This window comes from Falco punctatus, assembly GCF_963210335.1.
Source record: "Falco punctatus genome assembly, chromosome: 1".
Taxonomy (NCBI): domain Eukaryota; kingdom Metazoa; phylum Chordata; class Aves; order Falconiformes; family Falconidae; genus Falco; species Falco punctatus.
This window is the reverse complement of record NC_137580.1, coordinates 68,877,857-68,895,185: the sequence shown is the minus strand read 5'-3', so window position 1 is coordinate 68,895,185 and position 17,329 is coordinate 68,877,857. Positions and strand designations below refer to the sequence as shown.

Genomic DNA, 17,329 nt, shown 5'->3' with positions numbered 1-17,329 from the left:
AAAGGAGATGCATGAGATGCAGGCTGACATTTTAAGACAGGAGGCTTAACATTTGTCCTGACTGCTGGCTTCAATTCCCTGTTTAGGCTTTATTATGTCACTGCAGGCATTGGTTTCTGGCTGGGAAACAACAGGTGAAGGAAGGGAAAGGGCCCAATTTAAACCAAATCCTTTGAGTAAGGTTAGCTTCTTTTGGGAAAAGTTTATGGCACTGACAGTCTCTTAGTAATTATTTACAAACATCCAACAAATTGTGAAGAGCAAGTAGTATCCAACTGAGATTTTGAGTCCAGCTAAATGAAGTTGCAGACAGTCACATCTCAGGACATCTGCTTACAATATCTGGTTCAATTCCTCATCTGCAATTGTTTGTTTGTTTTAAATAATGAAGGGAGTATAAGGACTATTCTAAAAACCTGAACTTCCACACTAGAAATACTTACTACTTTATTGCGGGGTACAAACAGATCAATTAACAAAAAATACCCAGGATAACAACTGGGAAAAGCTTAAGTCGAAATAGCATATCACATACAAAAGACACTTGTTTCTTCCCTTCAATTATTCTTCTCCTGTGATCTATTTACTCTTTTACAAGGCAAACATGGTATATGATTTCTAAAAAAACACCCCTTACTCTTTCTTAAAAAAAGGCAAAAGCTCTACTTTAAGCACAGTGCCAGAGGGTAGTTAAAAGTCCAGTTGCACATTTGTGTAGCGCTCCAACAGTTTAGTCAACATACTCATGGTTTTAGAGGTAACATAAGAAATTGTATACTGACTACAGCACTAATATTGAGAACTGTGTTCATATACAGAGATAAACTGACTGTCATTACTTAGAAAAGGTAAGAATTATCAGAAAGATACACACACATTTTCACACACATGTACATATGTGCTAAGATACTGAGTTTACTACTTAAGTTGCTTTGTCTGTTTTCCTGCAAAGAAAAAAGACTTATTTTAGCATATCCTAACTTCAAGCATGAATCTTCCTTTAGACTAGTCATCTAGAAGAAGTTGTTTATCAGGGAAGACTGCTTAATCAGTAGGCTGGAAATAGGAAAAAGAGTAATTAAGCTGAAGTCTGAGGTCTACTTGCCTCCTAAAAGTTTCTCTGACAACACCCTAAATTCTTTACTTTCAAAGTACTTATTCTTCTCACCCCATTAATTTTCAAATAGGCCTGGGAATTGCTAAGCCATATGCATTTACTGCTCTTAATAAGAAGAAACAGGCATTAAGAATTTAATTATTATTTTTTTAATATTAAGAATTAAAGCTGCTTAAGCACTCTCAAATTAGAAGTCAAGCTTCGGAAAGATTAAAGCACTCCAAGAACATGAGGCTGGCTCCTATCTCTTGTTCCATTAGTCTGTAATCTCTTACAGGCATTTCATCCTGGCTATTAAATGGAGATATAAAAAGTTTTTTTGAGAAAATAAGCAAGAATCTTTAGTTCTGCTGAACCTGAACTTAACATTCTCATCTGATAAACACAGAAGCTGTAAAGCAACTTTTTATCCATGTGAAGGACAGCTTTATCTGAGTTGAAGCAGGGTTCCCCTGCTTTTGTCTTTGAAGTTGGCAAAACTTAATGCCGCAAATATAATACAGAAGGAACTTCAGCCTGAAAGTCAGTATAATTAAAATCTGGGGTTCAAGTAAAATAATCTATTCGAAGTATCAAAATCCTTCATAAAGAAACATGCTTCACGGAAGATGTTATTCCATATTTTTGGAACACAATGTTTCATTTCTAAATCAATGTATGCACGTATACCTAAGAATAAGATGACAAAAATATTTTAAAGCCAGCTTAGAAGATAATGGTTTCAAAAGATTTCTGAAGAACTAATCAAACAGAGAAAGAGACAAAAGCAGATTCACATAGCAACCACAGACGCAACTCTGAATCAAGGGTCCACTAGCTTGTAACAGACATTGCTGTTTGTGTTTGGTTTTAGTTTAAAGAACCATAATGGAAGAAAACTAATACATTTTTTACAGTGAATTCCACCTAACATAATATTTAATGTCATGGTGCCATCATATAAGCTTTGGGATAAATATATTTATACAGAGTAGTGTTATTTTATACCAACTAAAATATAGCAGTCAGATGAAAACAACTGGTAGAAATGAAGAGGGAGAATAAGCAAGAACAGGACACTTCAGAACAGATTTGTAGACAAAGCCACTGCTATCACATTTTTATCAAAAAAGCAGTTTTTATGACAGGCAGAGTCAGTTTTCAGGAAGTATCTGAAAACAAGACCAAGTAAGAACACTGGATTTTACCTGCATCATCTAAAAGGATTTTATGACTGAAACTAATCATTACTAGTGTGTTCGCACTAGTATTTTCCATGTGAATTGTTTCGTTTATATCCTTTATAATTAAGTAGATGAAGGCAGCACTTCATTCCCTAGGAACTTTGCATGTTTATTTTTGGCGGGATATTTTTGTTTGTTTGTTTTTAAACAAAGAGAATGACTCCCATTGCTCCCTTGAATTCTGATGGCCAGATAAAAAGTACTTAATTCCTGCACCAATGGAGAAAGAATGATGCTTAAATCTACTGTTACTGACAGAAAGAGGCCTATACAGGAAGGGAAGTAGTCTAATGATCATAAATAAAAAGGAATACGTGTCTTGAGACGCTCCCTAATCATATCCTCCCCGGCTTTTATGACTGTTATTAGCAAAGGATCACAGAAAAAGGCTTCAATGTTTTCTGATGTTCAATCAAGACTACTTATAAAGTGGCAGCAGCCAAATTTCCAGATTTCAGGAACTGGTTTCTCTAATTTTTCAAACACTCAAGAACCACTTCTCTACACCGTCTCTCTAGCAAACCCATTCTTACACTTCAGATTCAGTCCTCCCTTGCCATCCTGTTCTACTTGTCACATTTCCAAGTGAAAACATTGGTGATTACCTTCTCTATGTTCCCTATCTCCCTCTACTTCCTAATTCTTCAGTTTGCTCTGTTTCATTTTGCAAGCGGTATTCTTCCACCCCCTCTACCACTCTGACTCCCCCACAAGGTGCCCTGCTCCATAACCCACACCTTAAGGAGTGCACAAACAGCAACCTGTAGCTAATTATCATTCATAAATATCCTCCAAACATCTTCAAACACCACTGTAGGCAGTCTACAAAAATTTGAGTGAGCTCTGCTTGCCAAAGTAACTCATTATTACAGAAACTTGTCTCTTTTCTCCCTGGAATAACGTAATTGAGTGAATAAGCTGAGTCAGCAGAGCAGAAAGACAAGTTATTCCCTTTTGCAGCTAGGCAGACATGATGCGAAATGATAAAATGGGTAAACACTTCTCACCACTGCAGGGAACCATTCTAAAATACAAAGCTGAGCCATAATCCAGTTCTGCCTGAAAATACCCACAAGATGCTTTAACATGAAATAAAATGAAGTAAAATCAGCAGCATGAATGATCTTGCAAGCCTTCCCCACTTCTCATCAGTGCCTCTTTTTTTTCCTTGATAGATGCTCTCTCCTTGACATGTTATTACTTTGCTTTGAGAAAAAATACTACAGGATGTTAAGAATACAAACTGTCAGAGATTCCCTCGCTTTCTTCAAAAACAAAACCAACAGGAATTTAATATCACATCTCAATGCAAATGGCAACTGAAAAAGGAACTTCCTTTCCCTCACAATGTGATCATGTATGTCACTTGGTGTCAAAGACCTTGGATTTAGACAATCCATCTTTTTTCAGGATTCAAGTGCAGTTGCTATTCATCCATGATTCCTGTTTTCTGAACAATGACAGCACAGCTGAGAGTTATTTACCACTGTGAAGCCTGCCAAAGAGCAGAATGTACTGTTAAGGCTCTACCTTAACTGGTGACTATTAAGAGGAGTGCCGAATTTCAGCAACTGTCAAAAAGTTTGATAATTTGGTTAGCCAGACAGTTACACTGTAAGCTGTATGTGCTTTTCACATCAATCTCCTTGGATTTCTGTACCACTCTGCTCATTTTAGAAAACTGTGCCAAAGTTTTGGTGAGATACATGTAAGTCATCATTTTAGCATCAACAGAAACATTATGCCCATCTACCTAGAATGTGTTCATTCATGTGGCTCCGTGACTACCACTTGCTGCAGATTCACCTTCACAATCAAGGCGTACTCTTTTTTCTAGTTATGCTGTCACACATATTTGAAAATCAGATTTTCCACTGGCAACAATGGCAGATGAGAAAATACATTTACATAGCCATAACCTTTTTACTAGCAGATGAAGATGATGACACGATCACATAGGCCACCAGCCAATTTGTACTAGCCCACCAACTGCAAGAACGCAGCAACAGCACCAGGCAAAAGAGCTGTATTCAGGAAAGTATTTTTCATCATCTCACTGCACTTCACAATAAAGTTAGATCATAGTGACACTGCATCTTGACCCAACTGAGAAAATGCACAGCACTTAGCCTGGCCTGAGGAGCATTAAGGGATGCAATGGAATCCTGGATTCGAGGTTAGCCTAAGGTGGGCTCCTATAGAGACCTATTTAGAGAAAAAGAATAGGGTAGGACAGAGGACTACAGAGTAGAGAAAAAAAACACCTTAGGCCTTTAATAGAAATAAGCGTCTCCAACATAATACATCCCCACCCCATATGGTGAAATTTCATTTTTCTTATGTCTTCTCAATAGCACTGTTCCACAGCACTGTGCTCCAGGACATAACTTCCACAGCAGGAATATATGGCACACACACGGGATGGTGTATGCTGGAATTAAGAGTTGCTGTGAGTGGCAGGAGGTAGCTATGTCTGTGCACCTTAGCATATTTGTCCGTGAAATAAACTACTAAGATTCTTGAGTTTACTTCTTCTCCAAAACCTGACTTCAAAAATTTCTCCCAAACTCCATTGCCTTGTAATGCTACAAGCATACACATCAAAAATGTAATACCAAGTGGACCATTTGTCTCTGCAGTATCTAATTGTTCCTAATGCTGAATAAAACATTAATCTTCTTAGATCCATGCTGATCATAAACCTAATTTTAGCACACTCATTGGGTTATTCTGGTGTTACTTTTTTCTTTTTTCACATACACACTGCACTTCTTTTTCATTTTCCTTTCTTTTTAGATGTAGGCCACTATTATTTTTTTTTTGATAAAATATGGATTATTTAAGTATGAAATAAAACTATCACCCATGAAAACACACCAAGTATTTATAATGGTTGCCAAAAACTTATTTCCACTATAGTTCTCGCTCTCAAAGAAGTCCGGAGTCAGTGCTATAAGATGTGGGAACAAGCAAAATAACTGTGTCTTCATCCAGACAGCCAGCTTGCAATTCAGGACCACAACAGCCTGAAATTGTTCCCTCCTCAGCAGCTCATGAGCTGATCTCTTGATGTATTTCTCAGGAGAAAATTCTAAAGCATCCCTCACAAAACATTAACTTTACATCATATTGTCAGGAATCCAATAAATAATTACCTAAGGTATTTATGTATATATTTATCATTCATAAATATCCTCCAAACATCTTCAAACACCATTGTAGGCAATCTACAAAAATATAAATATCCAATAAATAAAAAACTCTAAGGTGTATAACTACATCCTAACATTCTCCATGCACTGGATGTGCATAAACAGAAACAAAAAAAAAAAAAAAAAGAAGGAAGTGTTTGAAAAATAGCTTACTGCTACTACTCTTTAGTGAGACAGAGCAAATTTCTGCTTGCTAAAACTTAGTTATAACATAAGGCTTTGCTCCAGCTGTACTTATGGAAAGAAACAGTTGCACAACATCAAGCTTTCAAGAATGGAATGACACCACCTCACATATCACAGAGATCACCCATCAATAATCAGTGAGAAAAACTGGCATCAATCAATGCAGACAGAAAAAGCACAGGTAAAAGCCACCGTGCTACTTTTGCAGAGCTCAGAATCAGATTGCCAGCTGAGTGTTGAGTACAGCTGGGCACATACAACACTGGCCAGAGAGAACTCAGAAATTCTGGTTTTCCTCCATTTTTCATTTGAATCTTCCAATAGTTTACTTTGGCAAGGACTGACCTCAGACCACATTACCAGTACTACCATATGCATTTCAAACAGTGTCATCACACAGGATACCCTCCACAGGGGCTAAGATTGGGTGCAGAAAGGAAAAACAGAGTTGGCTGAAATCCAAACTATTTAACAGCTGTAGCAAACTTGAATGCACTGTTCTGTTGCGTTTATTACTTTACTATGGGTCCAAACCTCTCTTTATCTTGTAAACAGCTCATTTGTCAATAAATTCCACACATTAAAGGGTGGCAATGATAGCTGCTATATTTCTTACTCTGCTATACAGTGCCTACTGTTTATGATTTTTTAAAGTAAAACTTAAAAAAAAAAAAAAGACAAATGAAACTCCCAATATTTAATTGATCAATTTCACAATCTGATTTTAAACTCAGAATCTGATTTTAAAACAATTTCCAAATCAGGAAAAAAACCAAAAACCAAAACTGAAACCACAACATTCCCACAAGGTGCAGAGAAAGAGAACTGGCTAAATTTTTTTTAAATTAATTTGACAGGTGTAATTATCCTCACCTCACCCACCCAGCACATTCGTTAATCAGTCATGGAATCCCAATTGTAGGAGGTCAAAAAGGTCAAATACACCCCACTTTCACTTCAAAGTGAGTATAATTGCAGAGACTTGTGAGGAAAGACTAGGTGGACAATCAGTGAATCCAGAACCTGAGCCTAAGGCAGCAGAGTGCTGTGGCTGCTCCAACTGCCCCACTTAAATACATCCCAGACTGACTCAGAAACAAAGTGTGCAAGATATGTTTACAATCCTTAAATATGATCTAAGTGAGTATCTAACAAACTATTAAAGCACCATGTAAATAATATTTACATTATTATAAACATACTCTAATTCTGCCTCAACTAAGAAACAACACAGCACACTTGTTCCAATGAGTTTACATTCAATTAAAATAACTGGTATTTATATTACAACTTAAAAAAACATCACAACATTCATTAAAGACTCTTAAATTAATATTCAAGATCAGTTATTTCCTAAGCCATATATTTCTTGTTTTATCCACTCTGGTAATTTAATACTTAATCTTCTATCAGAAAAAGTCCTAAAACATAAGAAGATACATTCACATTTTGAAAACCAAGCAGAGTAAAGAAAGTACTAAAAAAGGCTTCCTTCAGCTAATTTAGCCTGCAGAACCAAAGCACTGGAAGAAGAGGTTTCCTTACACTCCCCCCACTTCCTGATTGCTGGCTGCCTGGCTTATGAGTATTGTAAAAACTTAAAAAAGCTAAAAAATATACAGAGAAAGTTTTAAAGCTTGCAACAATTCCTAAAAATATTTGCTAGAACTTGGTGAGCTTATGACATGTCTAATTAAATAGTGATTTGTTTATTCACTCATAGGAGAATGACATAAAAGGTTTATTTTAACCAACCCATCTCAAAAATTACAAATAAACCTGATTTCTCACTCAAGCTGCTGGCAGCTTGCTGGTGGCTACAATCAGAAAACAGAAGCATCAGAGGCATGTGCAAAATAAATTAGAAACATAACTTAGATCTTGGTCAGTTAATGCTTTAAACAACATGAACTAAAGACATCTGAGGAATATCTTTCTGTTGAGGCAGTCATAAGACCCTTGAGGCAGAATATATATACCAGCCATTATGAACCGCATGGACACTGCACCACTGCACTTGGACATCTCCTAGCTTGTACAAAGAAACAGAAATCTTGGTATACACTACTCATCGTGCTTCTTTTAGAAGAACAGACAGACTTCACACACCATTTAAGGGCTTAATATAAACCCAGTCAATACATATGGCCAAATATATCCTAGGTGCACACAGCAAATGAGAAGCAACTGAGTTCTGGCATATTTATTGCAAATGAGGCCGAATTCCCATCTGTAAGAAGTCTGTCATGCAAGCTATCCTTGATTATCTGCAAACAAAAGTTACCATCAGGAAAATTTGCTCATATCATTTTTGGTAAAAAGAAATGTTCTTATGTTTGCCTTGTTTCATCAAGCCATTAAAGTCACCTTCCCACTTAGGTATTCATCAAAACCAAAATGATGAACTGGATTGGTGGCATTTAAATTGGCTCAAGGATCAATAATCGTAAGGTAGACTTTTCTCCCGTTGAATGCTTTCATTCCCCAACATTCATCACGAACTCCCACCCTTGAAAAGAGAATTGGCAGTAAAGACCAAGATGAAGGCATAATTCTATCAGCCTCGGGATTTCTGGGAGTCCACCTGCCATACCTGAGCAGACATTGATAAAGAAACTGCATCATTCTCTTGTTTTTATTTAGAAAGAGAAAGAGTATATCTACCATGTCTATAATAACGGAGATACAGACATAGCAGAAAATCGTTACATGACAAGTGTTACTTGTCTCTGTGATTCCTTGACATTCAAGAATAACACTTTTGGAGTTTCCAGGGGATAAAGGTAAGTTTCAGAAAGAGTAAGAAAAAAAAAAATCATCCATGTACTGGTCAAGAAAAAATTACAGACACAAATTTGAGTAGACTACTATTAAAATTCAGTAGTGAATTTAAAGAGGGTTTTCTGTTCTTATTTTTGACATTTTATCTTTCTCAAAATAAACATGCAAAACCACTTAAGATGTATATTCATTCTCTCTGAGACTATTTCCTCCTTGAGATTTTATCTCAGTAGAAATATGCTTACTGGTTGAAAGAGTAAAAGATTAAGCAACACACAAGTTCAGGAGGGAAGACAGCATCCAAGCCTACTTATGAAGTTGCAAATAGATGCCACTAAAATGAATACTAAGCAATGCTAGTGATAAAAAGAGTCAAAAGAGTTCTGGTTTACTGGCTGCTGATTTAGGGAGAAAACTGCTCACCCAGGGGCAAATACTTCTCATGTTATTATTAACCAAAGCACTATAACATGCAGATACACACAAATATTGAGTATCCAGTAAAAAGCACTTAAACTGAAACAGTTTAGAAGGAAAATACAAATATAGGAGACAGCTGGTGTTTAGATTTAAATACACTAAACAATGCTTCAGAAAGTCCTAAATTCCCTTCAGAAGCAAACCTACAGCTTTGGTTACAAAGGAATTGTTTCCTACCCTACCCACCCTCAAATACAGAGGTGACTCACAAATATAAAACTGGAGACACAAGTATAGTGCAAAGAGCTTGTCCAAATAATGGCCAACTAAACAGGTGGGGAAACAGCAAAGTAATTTTTTTAGAGCTAGACTGACCAGCAAGGACACAATGGTGTTTTAGGAAATCCATTAAAGGTTACTATGTGTACTAAAGATTGAACTCAGATTCTACAGCTTTCAAGTATAAAAAAAGTTCCCCCCCAAGGGACCACCAGTAGAGGACATGTCTGAAGAAACAGATCGATAGCTCAGGATTAAGGTTAAAAAAACCAAACCCAAAACCAAAAACCTTTGGGTGTAAATAGTGTATTTCACAAATACTTTCAAATTTGTTTTAGCAACATTGCTCAAACCCCTGAGAAACGTCATCTTATAAAGTCAAATATCCAGAAGTGCAGAACTGGTCACAAATGAGGAGTAACTCATCAGTGGCTCACACTATGCAGAGTTTTCAAAGTCTGAACTATGGGTCCTGACAGAACCATAACATATATTGCTTGTACGTGTCTGTCTCAAAATCCAACACACAAAAATACAGCACATGAAAGCAACCATATTTGTAGACTATAACTTGATATATGAATCTGCTTCCTTGTCATTCCAGGCGTCCATGAGATTACTCTCTGCTACAGAAAAAGTCTGAATGTGTTCACATATTTCTGATATCACATAGTGCTGCTCCATATGATGAGCTAAAAAACACCACTACAGCAGTACCCAAAAAGTCCAATACACTTCAGCTTCAAAAGAAATGAAACCATCAGATACACTGCAGTAAACGAAGAGTCCTTTGCTATTAAGTAGAAAGAAGTAAAAATGAAAGAGAAGGCAACAGAAGTTACGTGGGGGTTTTTTTGTGTGTGTTTTTTTTTCTCCCCTTTCTCTACAACATAGCAAAAACATTAGCTTAATTCCTTAGAAATTATGGGATGGGTGAGCCTAGCTGCTGGCACCATAAACAAACACAACTTCTGGTATGTAAATAAAATTACTTTTGGTAAAAAACAGCCCCAAAATTTCCAGGAAATAGAAGAATACTGAAAGAAACTTTGCTTGACCCAAAATAATGGATTTTTATCTCTGCTACACATACAAATCTTTGTTCTGTTTACAGTTCAGTAGACATCGCTGCTTTATCCTGTCTCCCTCCTTGCTACTTCCAAGTCCCTTCACTCTTGCTTGGACACAGAAAGGCACAAGCACAACCTCAGAACTGAGAAGACTTGTCTTTTAACTCTTTATTGTAACATTAAGAAAAGCTAGCACATACACAAAAACATTTTCACTGTGAGCACTGTCAGACATCAGATCAGGCTGCCAAGAGAGACTGCATAATCTCTTTCCTTGGAAGTTTTCATGACCTGATGGAACAAAGCCCTGGGCAACCCCATCTGAATTCAGTGTTCAGCCTGTCTTCTGCAGATGACTTCCTAAGGTCTTGTCTCAATTACTCGATGAATGTGCAGCCTTTAGCTCATCCAGAAAGTCTCTCCACATCTTTCTAGAACATGTTGCTCAGCAGCAATTGTATTGGCTATACTTCCTGTATGACAACAACCAGTATTCTCCTGTCATTTCATTTTTCTTTCCAATTGCCTTTCTATATCCACCTATCACTTCTTAAATCCTGTAAGCTCTTTGGAGTTTCCTTTTATTCTGCATTTGTATGTCTAACACTTTGAGTCCTGAATTTGGGCTTAAGGCTTCCAGAAAATACAACAATAGAAAAAAAAATATCAAAGCTAAAGTAAAAAAACCCCAGAAATAACTGAATATCGGACTCTGGTTTAAGGAGTACTTAAAAAGTAAGATATGCTCAACTGACAATACAGTTTTTAGTTTCTTAGTAGTTAGGAAAAACAGATGGGAAGACTAAAGCCTAATGCAATTGACCAAATAGATATGGCAGGTCCATATATACTTCCCCTGTTATTCTGACATACTCACATGAATGAATTCTGATTGTAGGAAAACATGGAAGGAAAAAAAAACCAAATAAAACTGTTTACTTTTTAAGAGACTGACTAGATTTACACTGCTGTGAGGAAGGAAGGAATATTTTCAAATTGCCATTTATCAGGTAGTGTATTTGACAAAAGAAACAACCATCAGATTTTACTGGAGAGAGAAGGGAAAAATATTTTTGCTAAACCAAGTATTTAATGCATATATACTCTTAGCCACTAGTAATTCTTTGCCAAGACAAACACTGGCATAATTCACATACTACCTCTCAAAATAATTTGAGCCATACATTTAACCTAACATGCCAAGATGGAAAAAGCTGCCAGAGCAATCTGCATCACTTTCCAGTTATCTATTTCTCGCTGGCAAACTATTCTTTTTATTATTTTTCTCCTAAGATAAACCCTGTTTGTAGTTCTGCAGGTGAGTTGTGGACATTGGTCTGTTGTGGTAACAAACACCACAGAACCAAAGGAGCAGGAGTTGGGAGAGGCAGAAACAGGGCACAAGAAGAAATAATTTTATTGGCATGTACATCAAAGCAGCGGAGGTTCAAAGCAGCCAAGTTAAAAAAACCACAAAAGTGAACAACCTTTCAGTTAATTTCCATTCATTGCATTGGATCGTTCATCAAAATTAGTAAGATGGCATAGGCTCTAATGCTGTGCACTAGCCAACAAGCAAACGTGATCATCAGATGAATGTGTCAAACCCCTGCACTTGGAAGTGACAACATAAATGCCAGTAACCGAGGTTTGGTGGGTATTTTCTTCTTGATTAAATTTTATAGAGAAAAAAACACCTAAGGCAGGAGAAGCACACAATCTGAACAATTCCCCCCCACCTCCAATTCTCAGGTCACTTACTAGGTCACTTCGAGGTGTCTCCTGATAGTCTGCTGAAAAGCAGGACATGGAACTTCTTGTGCTGTTGCTCTCACTGGCTTGCTGTGGAGGCTGTGCATATTGCCTGTATGTAGCACTTTTTGGTGTCCAGCGAAACAAGTTGATTGACTCACGAACACAACGCTCAATATCAATCTCTGATCAGGGGTTTAAAGAAAAAACAAGAAATGCAAGCATGAAAAATCAGTAAAGCCAATTAATCTAACTATTACATTGCTAAATATACATCCACCCATCCATAACTCTGTCCTCCCCCCTGCCCTAAAAGGGTATGCAGTTCTCAAAAACATTTTCCCATTTGAAAAAAAAACACTTAGATTTTTTTTTTAATGAAATGCTAGCAAAGACATTTTCATTATTAATTTTATCCCTAGTTACATACGGAAATCTGTTTAAGAGAAGTGCAACAGAATTTTAACCTGCAAAGACAGGAATATAATCAAAACCTAGTCATTTTAAGCCATCTTCATTAAATGTCTTTGCAGGTCAGACTATTCACTCTTAAATGTAAGAGATGCAGTACATCAAAAGTACATTTCATGCAGTGTAGGGACATCAGGATTTTTGGAACATCTGAATGTTACTATAAAGCAGACTGAAAGCTTTCAGTTGTCAAACTTTGCGTGGCTTGCCATTTTAACAAAGCTACATGTTATCTACTTGGGAAAACAGGAGTTCTCAACACTAATTTGTGCTTGATGGCAAACACAATGTATTTGTTTTAGAGCTTTTTTCTGGTTTTTTTTTCGTGGGGCAGGGAAGGATGGGACAGACAGACAGACAGACGAAACCAAAACGCAAAAAACAGTCCAAAACTCGACCAGGCGTTTGCAGTGAAACATTCTGGCTGAAGGAGTCAAATGTCATATGTGATAAAATATTACTCAACTTGGAAGTAAAGCAGACACCCATCAAATGGGAAGCATCCTAAAATAAGCTGTGATCAAATAAAAATTACCAAAGCATAATGAAAAACATATGTTAAAAAAGAGTAAACTTATTACATATATAATTTTTACAACGCTAAGCATCCCACATGTAACTATACTCCAACAAGATGTAATGTAAAAACCATTTACTTTTCTCTCACTATAAAGAACTGGTTAGTTTTGCACCTCCTGTCTGCAGTTTCATGAAGAGAAAAAGTTATCCTAACTTGCATTTTATGACAAACTTAGTGTAGTTCATCAAACAACAGGCATATTATCACTTCTTGTGTCTGTCCCAAGCATCTTGGAGGATTCATTTCAGCACTCACAATTTAGAATGTTGAAGCATCAGCTTCTATGAAGGAAACAGAGGCACTCCAGCCAGGCTTCATCTGTAGATCTCAAACAGAATTTATGCATTGCCATCAATCACGGAGTTTACTCCAGAAACCTCAATCATTACCAGGGTGGTGAGTGAAAGAAGCTGAAACTGGCTCTTGGGGCAGAGTATTTCAGTTGGACAGGATTATTTACTTTGTTTAAAATCGGAATTAATTATGTGATCTATTAGTCTTCCACTCAAAAAGCTGCCTGTATTTAGGCAGAATACAACCTGCAGTATATACTTTTAATTCCTTGAAGGCAACATGCTCATGTGCTATCTTGCTTATGAAATTAAAAAATCTGGGACTAAAGCTGTATTTTACCTAATTTTAATTGTAGCTCTAAAACTTTTTTGTGGATGTGAAAGTAAATCGTAATTTTCCTTAACCATACCAGGCTCCCTAGCTACTTGGGATATACTTTTCAGAGAAAAATGGACAATGTGGTGACTCAACAGTAATTAACAGTTTTTCATTCTGTGATGAAAACATTAGATTTTTCATTTTGAATATACTGTAATGGAAGGTTGTCAGTTTAGTATCATTCCTTAGGAAAATCCATGCAGAGAATTTTACAGAATTTCTAAATTCAGGTAAAGACAGCAGATGCCTTTCACTGGTTATTATTCCTAGAGCTCAGAATACACTCCGAAGCATAGTCAGCAAAACCACACTTGCTATACATTTCCCAAGACTCATTTTAATTGGAAGTTGAGAATTTCAGTTCAAGCCTGTAGGACATTTATGTTGGGTGTTTTTTGGGTTTTGGTTCCCCCCTCCCGCCAGTAAAGAGACTGCTGTAACTGTGAGTTATACCCCTGTCTGAGATTCTTAGCTAAGGAAATGTTTGCAGCACTTTTGTAATAAGTAGAAAGCAGAATTTAGCCAGAAAAAAAAAAAATAGCTGAAACCCAATAATTAATAGCATGAGAAACATTTTATTGTGAGAGGGCAGAAAAGCCTACAAATATCGAAAATTGAAAACAGAAAAATGGGGGATGGAATAGGAATGCTATGTGCAGTAGAAAGTTATGAAAAAGCTGAAAGCAGAAATCAAGATTGACAGAGTTAAGCACTGAAACTATAAAAATATTATTCCTAGAAACAAGCTCTGTAATGCCAAAAGAAATCCATTTAGAGAAGTGGAAATGCAGCAATGGCAATGGGTGTCCCTAAAAACAATAACCAGTTCTCACACATCCGTGTGTAAGTAAAATATTTAAGAGTCTGTTCTGTGATTCTTGGCTGTTCGGTTTCTCATTTCTTCTAAGCAGCATTTCAGGAGGACAGCGGCCATGGCTGAAAATGAAATTCCACGGAACAAGAGGGAATTTTAAATGGTTTGGGAGGGAGGCCATCAAAAATCTAATACCCATTTACAGTCTGCTGATTATCTGATCTGCTTCTAAGTAACAAGGAGATTGCAGTTTCACAAATAGTAATAACAAGAAAAAAAAAAGTACACACATAGACACATATATGTCAATGGTCAACATTTATCACCCACAGCGAGACAAGACTATCAGTAGTAAAAGAATTTACTTGCATTCTTTTTTTTTTTTAAAAAAAATAGTTTCAGGAAACTAGAATTTAGAATTACAGTAAACTGGTGTAAATATTTAAAGAATATTTCTTATCCACACTGCATGAACAGGCTTCACACTTGAGCAACCTTCAAGCCCGTCTTAAGAAAAATCATTTCCTGTCAGTAACTAAAATGCAATGCAATCTTTTGCAGCCTTGCTGAATAAGATCTTTTCTCCTCCTTTCGGCTAATAAGTAAGAGTCTGCTATACTACTTCAATTCAGATTTTTTCCCATGCCCTTTCAAATATATGACAAATGAGCCAGTCTCCAATCAAATGTCCATCTTTTGTTATTGCATCAAGGCTTTGCATTTACACAGCGTTGTCCCGTTTGTACTCTTCCTGCTCCTAAGTTAACTGTTATCAGCCAGAAAACATTAAAGCTTACACATCGTTAAGAACATACTGTTGGTATGTCAGAAGTGTAAATATATCAAGTCAGTGCCTAGGTTCTTGAGCAGGACTATGAACAAACAAACAGAGATATCTCACCAGGATGCCAGACTACTTCATGTATGCAAACAATTTAGAAGAACACCCTTTCGACAAGAGCAGGCTCTGTATAAATCTCAAGGCATCAGTAAAAAGTGAACAGAAACACTTAGAAAGGACAGGGATGGCCTGCTTAGCCATGGAGATGTACATGTAACATCTCTGTGCTCTCCAAGGTCCCAGCTCTGAGGTGTTTTGTAGTTTAAAAAACATGTGCCCTTTGCTTTTACTCATACAAATTATTTTGCTGGAAAATCTGTAACGAAAATGTGCTGATGTAACATGGTATCATTAACTGTGAAGCATGCATGGAAAAAATGTAAGCCTAACCTTAAACATAACACTATAAAAATAAGTTCTCATTTCAAAATTTAGTGTATCTTCAAGCAGTCTGGTTTTCAAAAAGTGCAGAGCACCTGCATTTCAAACAGCCAAAGTTGGCACCCAAGTACCCAGAATTAAAAATCAGAAGTTTTATTTTAAAACACTGGTTTTAGGAGTTCTGGCTCAACTGAGCTCAAGTATTTCAGTCAAGCAGCACCCAAGCCCTACAGGAAACAATTCTATGGCACTAGCTAGTTAATCCATTTACTTGGCATCAAACGATATTTCCTGAGATTTCTAAACATGCAAATAATAGAGGAATTGAAAAGGCAGTGGTGGAGAAGTAAACGAAAAGTTATCTACCATGTGATCTTGCATGGCCCCATCCTAACATTAAGCCTATTGAAATGCTTTGCTCCTTCTGTTAACTAAATTTCCTGGTTGCTCTAACACATTATTCGTTTTGCTTTGTTTATGGCAAATTATCACTCCCAACAGACCTGCTGCCTCCTGTCAACAGCCTCAACAGAAAGGATGGCTCAGCCTGACAGAGCTGCTTTTTAAATTACATATGTTCAGTGTTTGTTATTATATATACAGGAGAAAAGTAGATTGCACTTGAAACAGATGTTAAAAAGAGAACACCAGTTTAAATGCAATATACCTGTGACAAAAGCACATAGAATTTTTTATTTTTACAGCAAAACCGGACATGCATATGTTGTTCACAACAAGCGAAAGCAAGTAACGGAGGAAAATATAACACAAACTTTTTTTCTTGATGAAAATGTACACAGACCAAGTCTTTGTGTGCAGTTAATCAGTTCCAGAGCACCTTCCTTGGGTAACAGGACACCAGTTAAGAAATTTGGCCAAAATAAACTGCTTCTGCATTTTGGAAAAAAGCTCAGAATTATGTGCTTGGTTTGACCCCTCCATCACAAATGCCCTGCCAGGCAACATCAGCTTTCATCACACAGCCACATAAATAGACCAGAAAACCTCTGTGCTATAAAAGCTGGGAAGCTGAATAGGTCCTTCAGTTTGATCTCATGATTCCTGCTCTCAGAATAAATAGAGGTGAAAGGTCATATACCTTTTATTTTCTGATGATATACAGTAAGATATTAATAAGCCTAGATATTTACAAGGACAAATCTAGGAAGAGAAGTGACACTTCTTCTGTCCAACATCTCTATCTGTTGCTGCTAGAAGGTTGCTATAAATGGAAAGGTCAATGCAAAATTATTCTATGTAATTTATTTCATCCATTATAGGATAATTGTGTTATTTCATTGTTTTGTGGATATTAATTTACTCTTATTTACACACATCACTATCCCTTTCAGTGCATCTTGGGCAAAATTTCAAAGGCCACAAATGTTAGTCATTAATTTTAAAATCCTTCAGCTAATACAACAGAATACTTTGTTCTTTCTACACGGATGCAAAGTGTGCATCTTTCAAGAGCTGCTGGGAGGACAGGTGCTGTTAATCCAGGAGCCATCATACTTTTTATGTAATACA

At 36.7% G+C, this 17,329-nt stretch overlaps 1 protein-coding gene across 2 annotated transcripts in view; it reads right to left on the bottom strand.

Moving 5' to 3' along the window:
• The window catches only part of TBCK (TBC1 domain containing kinase), a 117,810-nt gene that overhangs the window by 21,763 nt on the left and 78,718 nt on the right, over positions 1–17,329 (bottom strand). For both annotated transcript variants that reach the window (XM_080374031.1, XM_080374032.1), the window contains exon 23: positions 12,050–12,225. In XM_080374031.1, the coding sequence (XP_080230157.1) occupies positions 12,050–12,225 (176 nt within the window). The remainder of the gene's footprint in view (positions 1–12,049; positions 12,226–17,329) is intronic.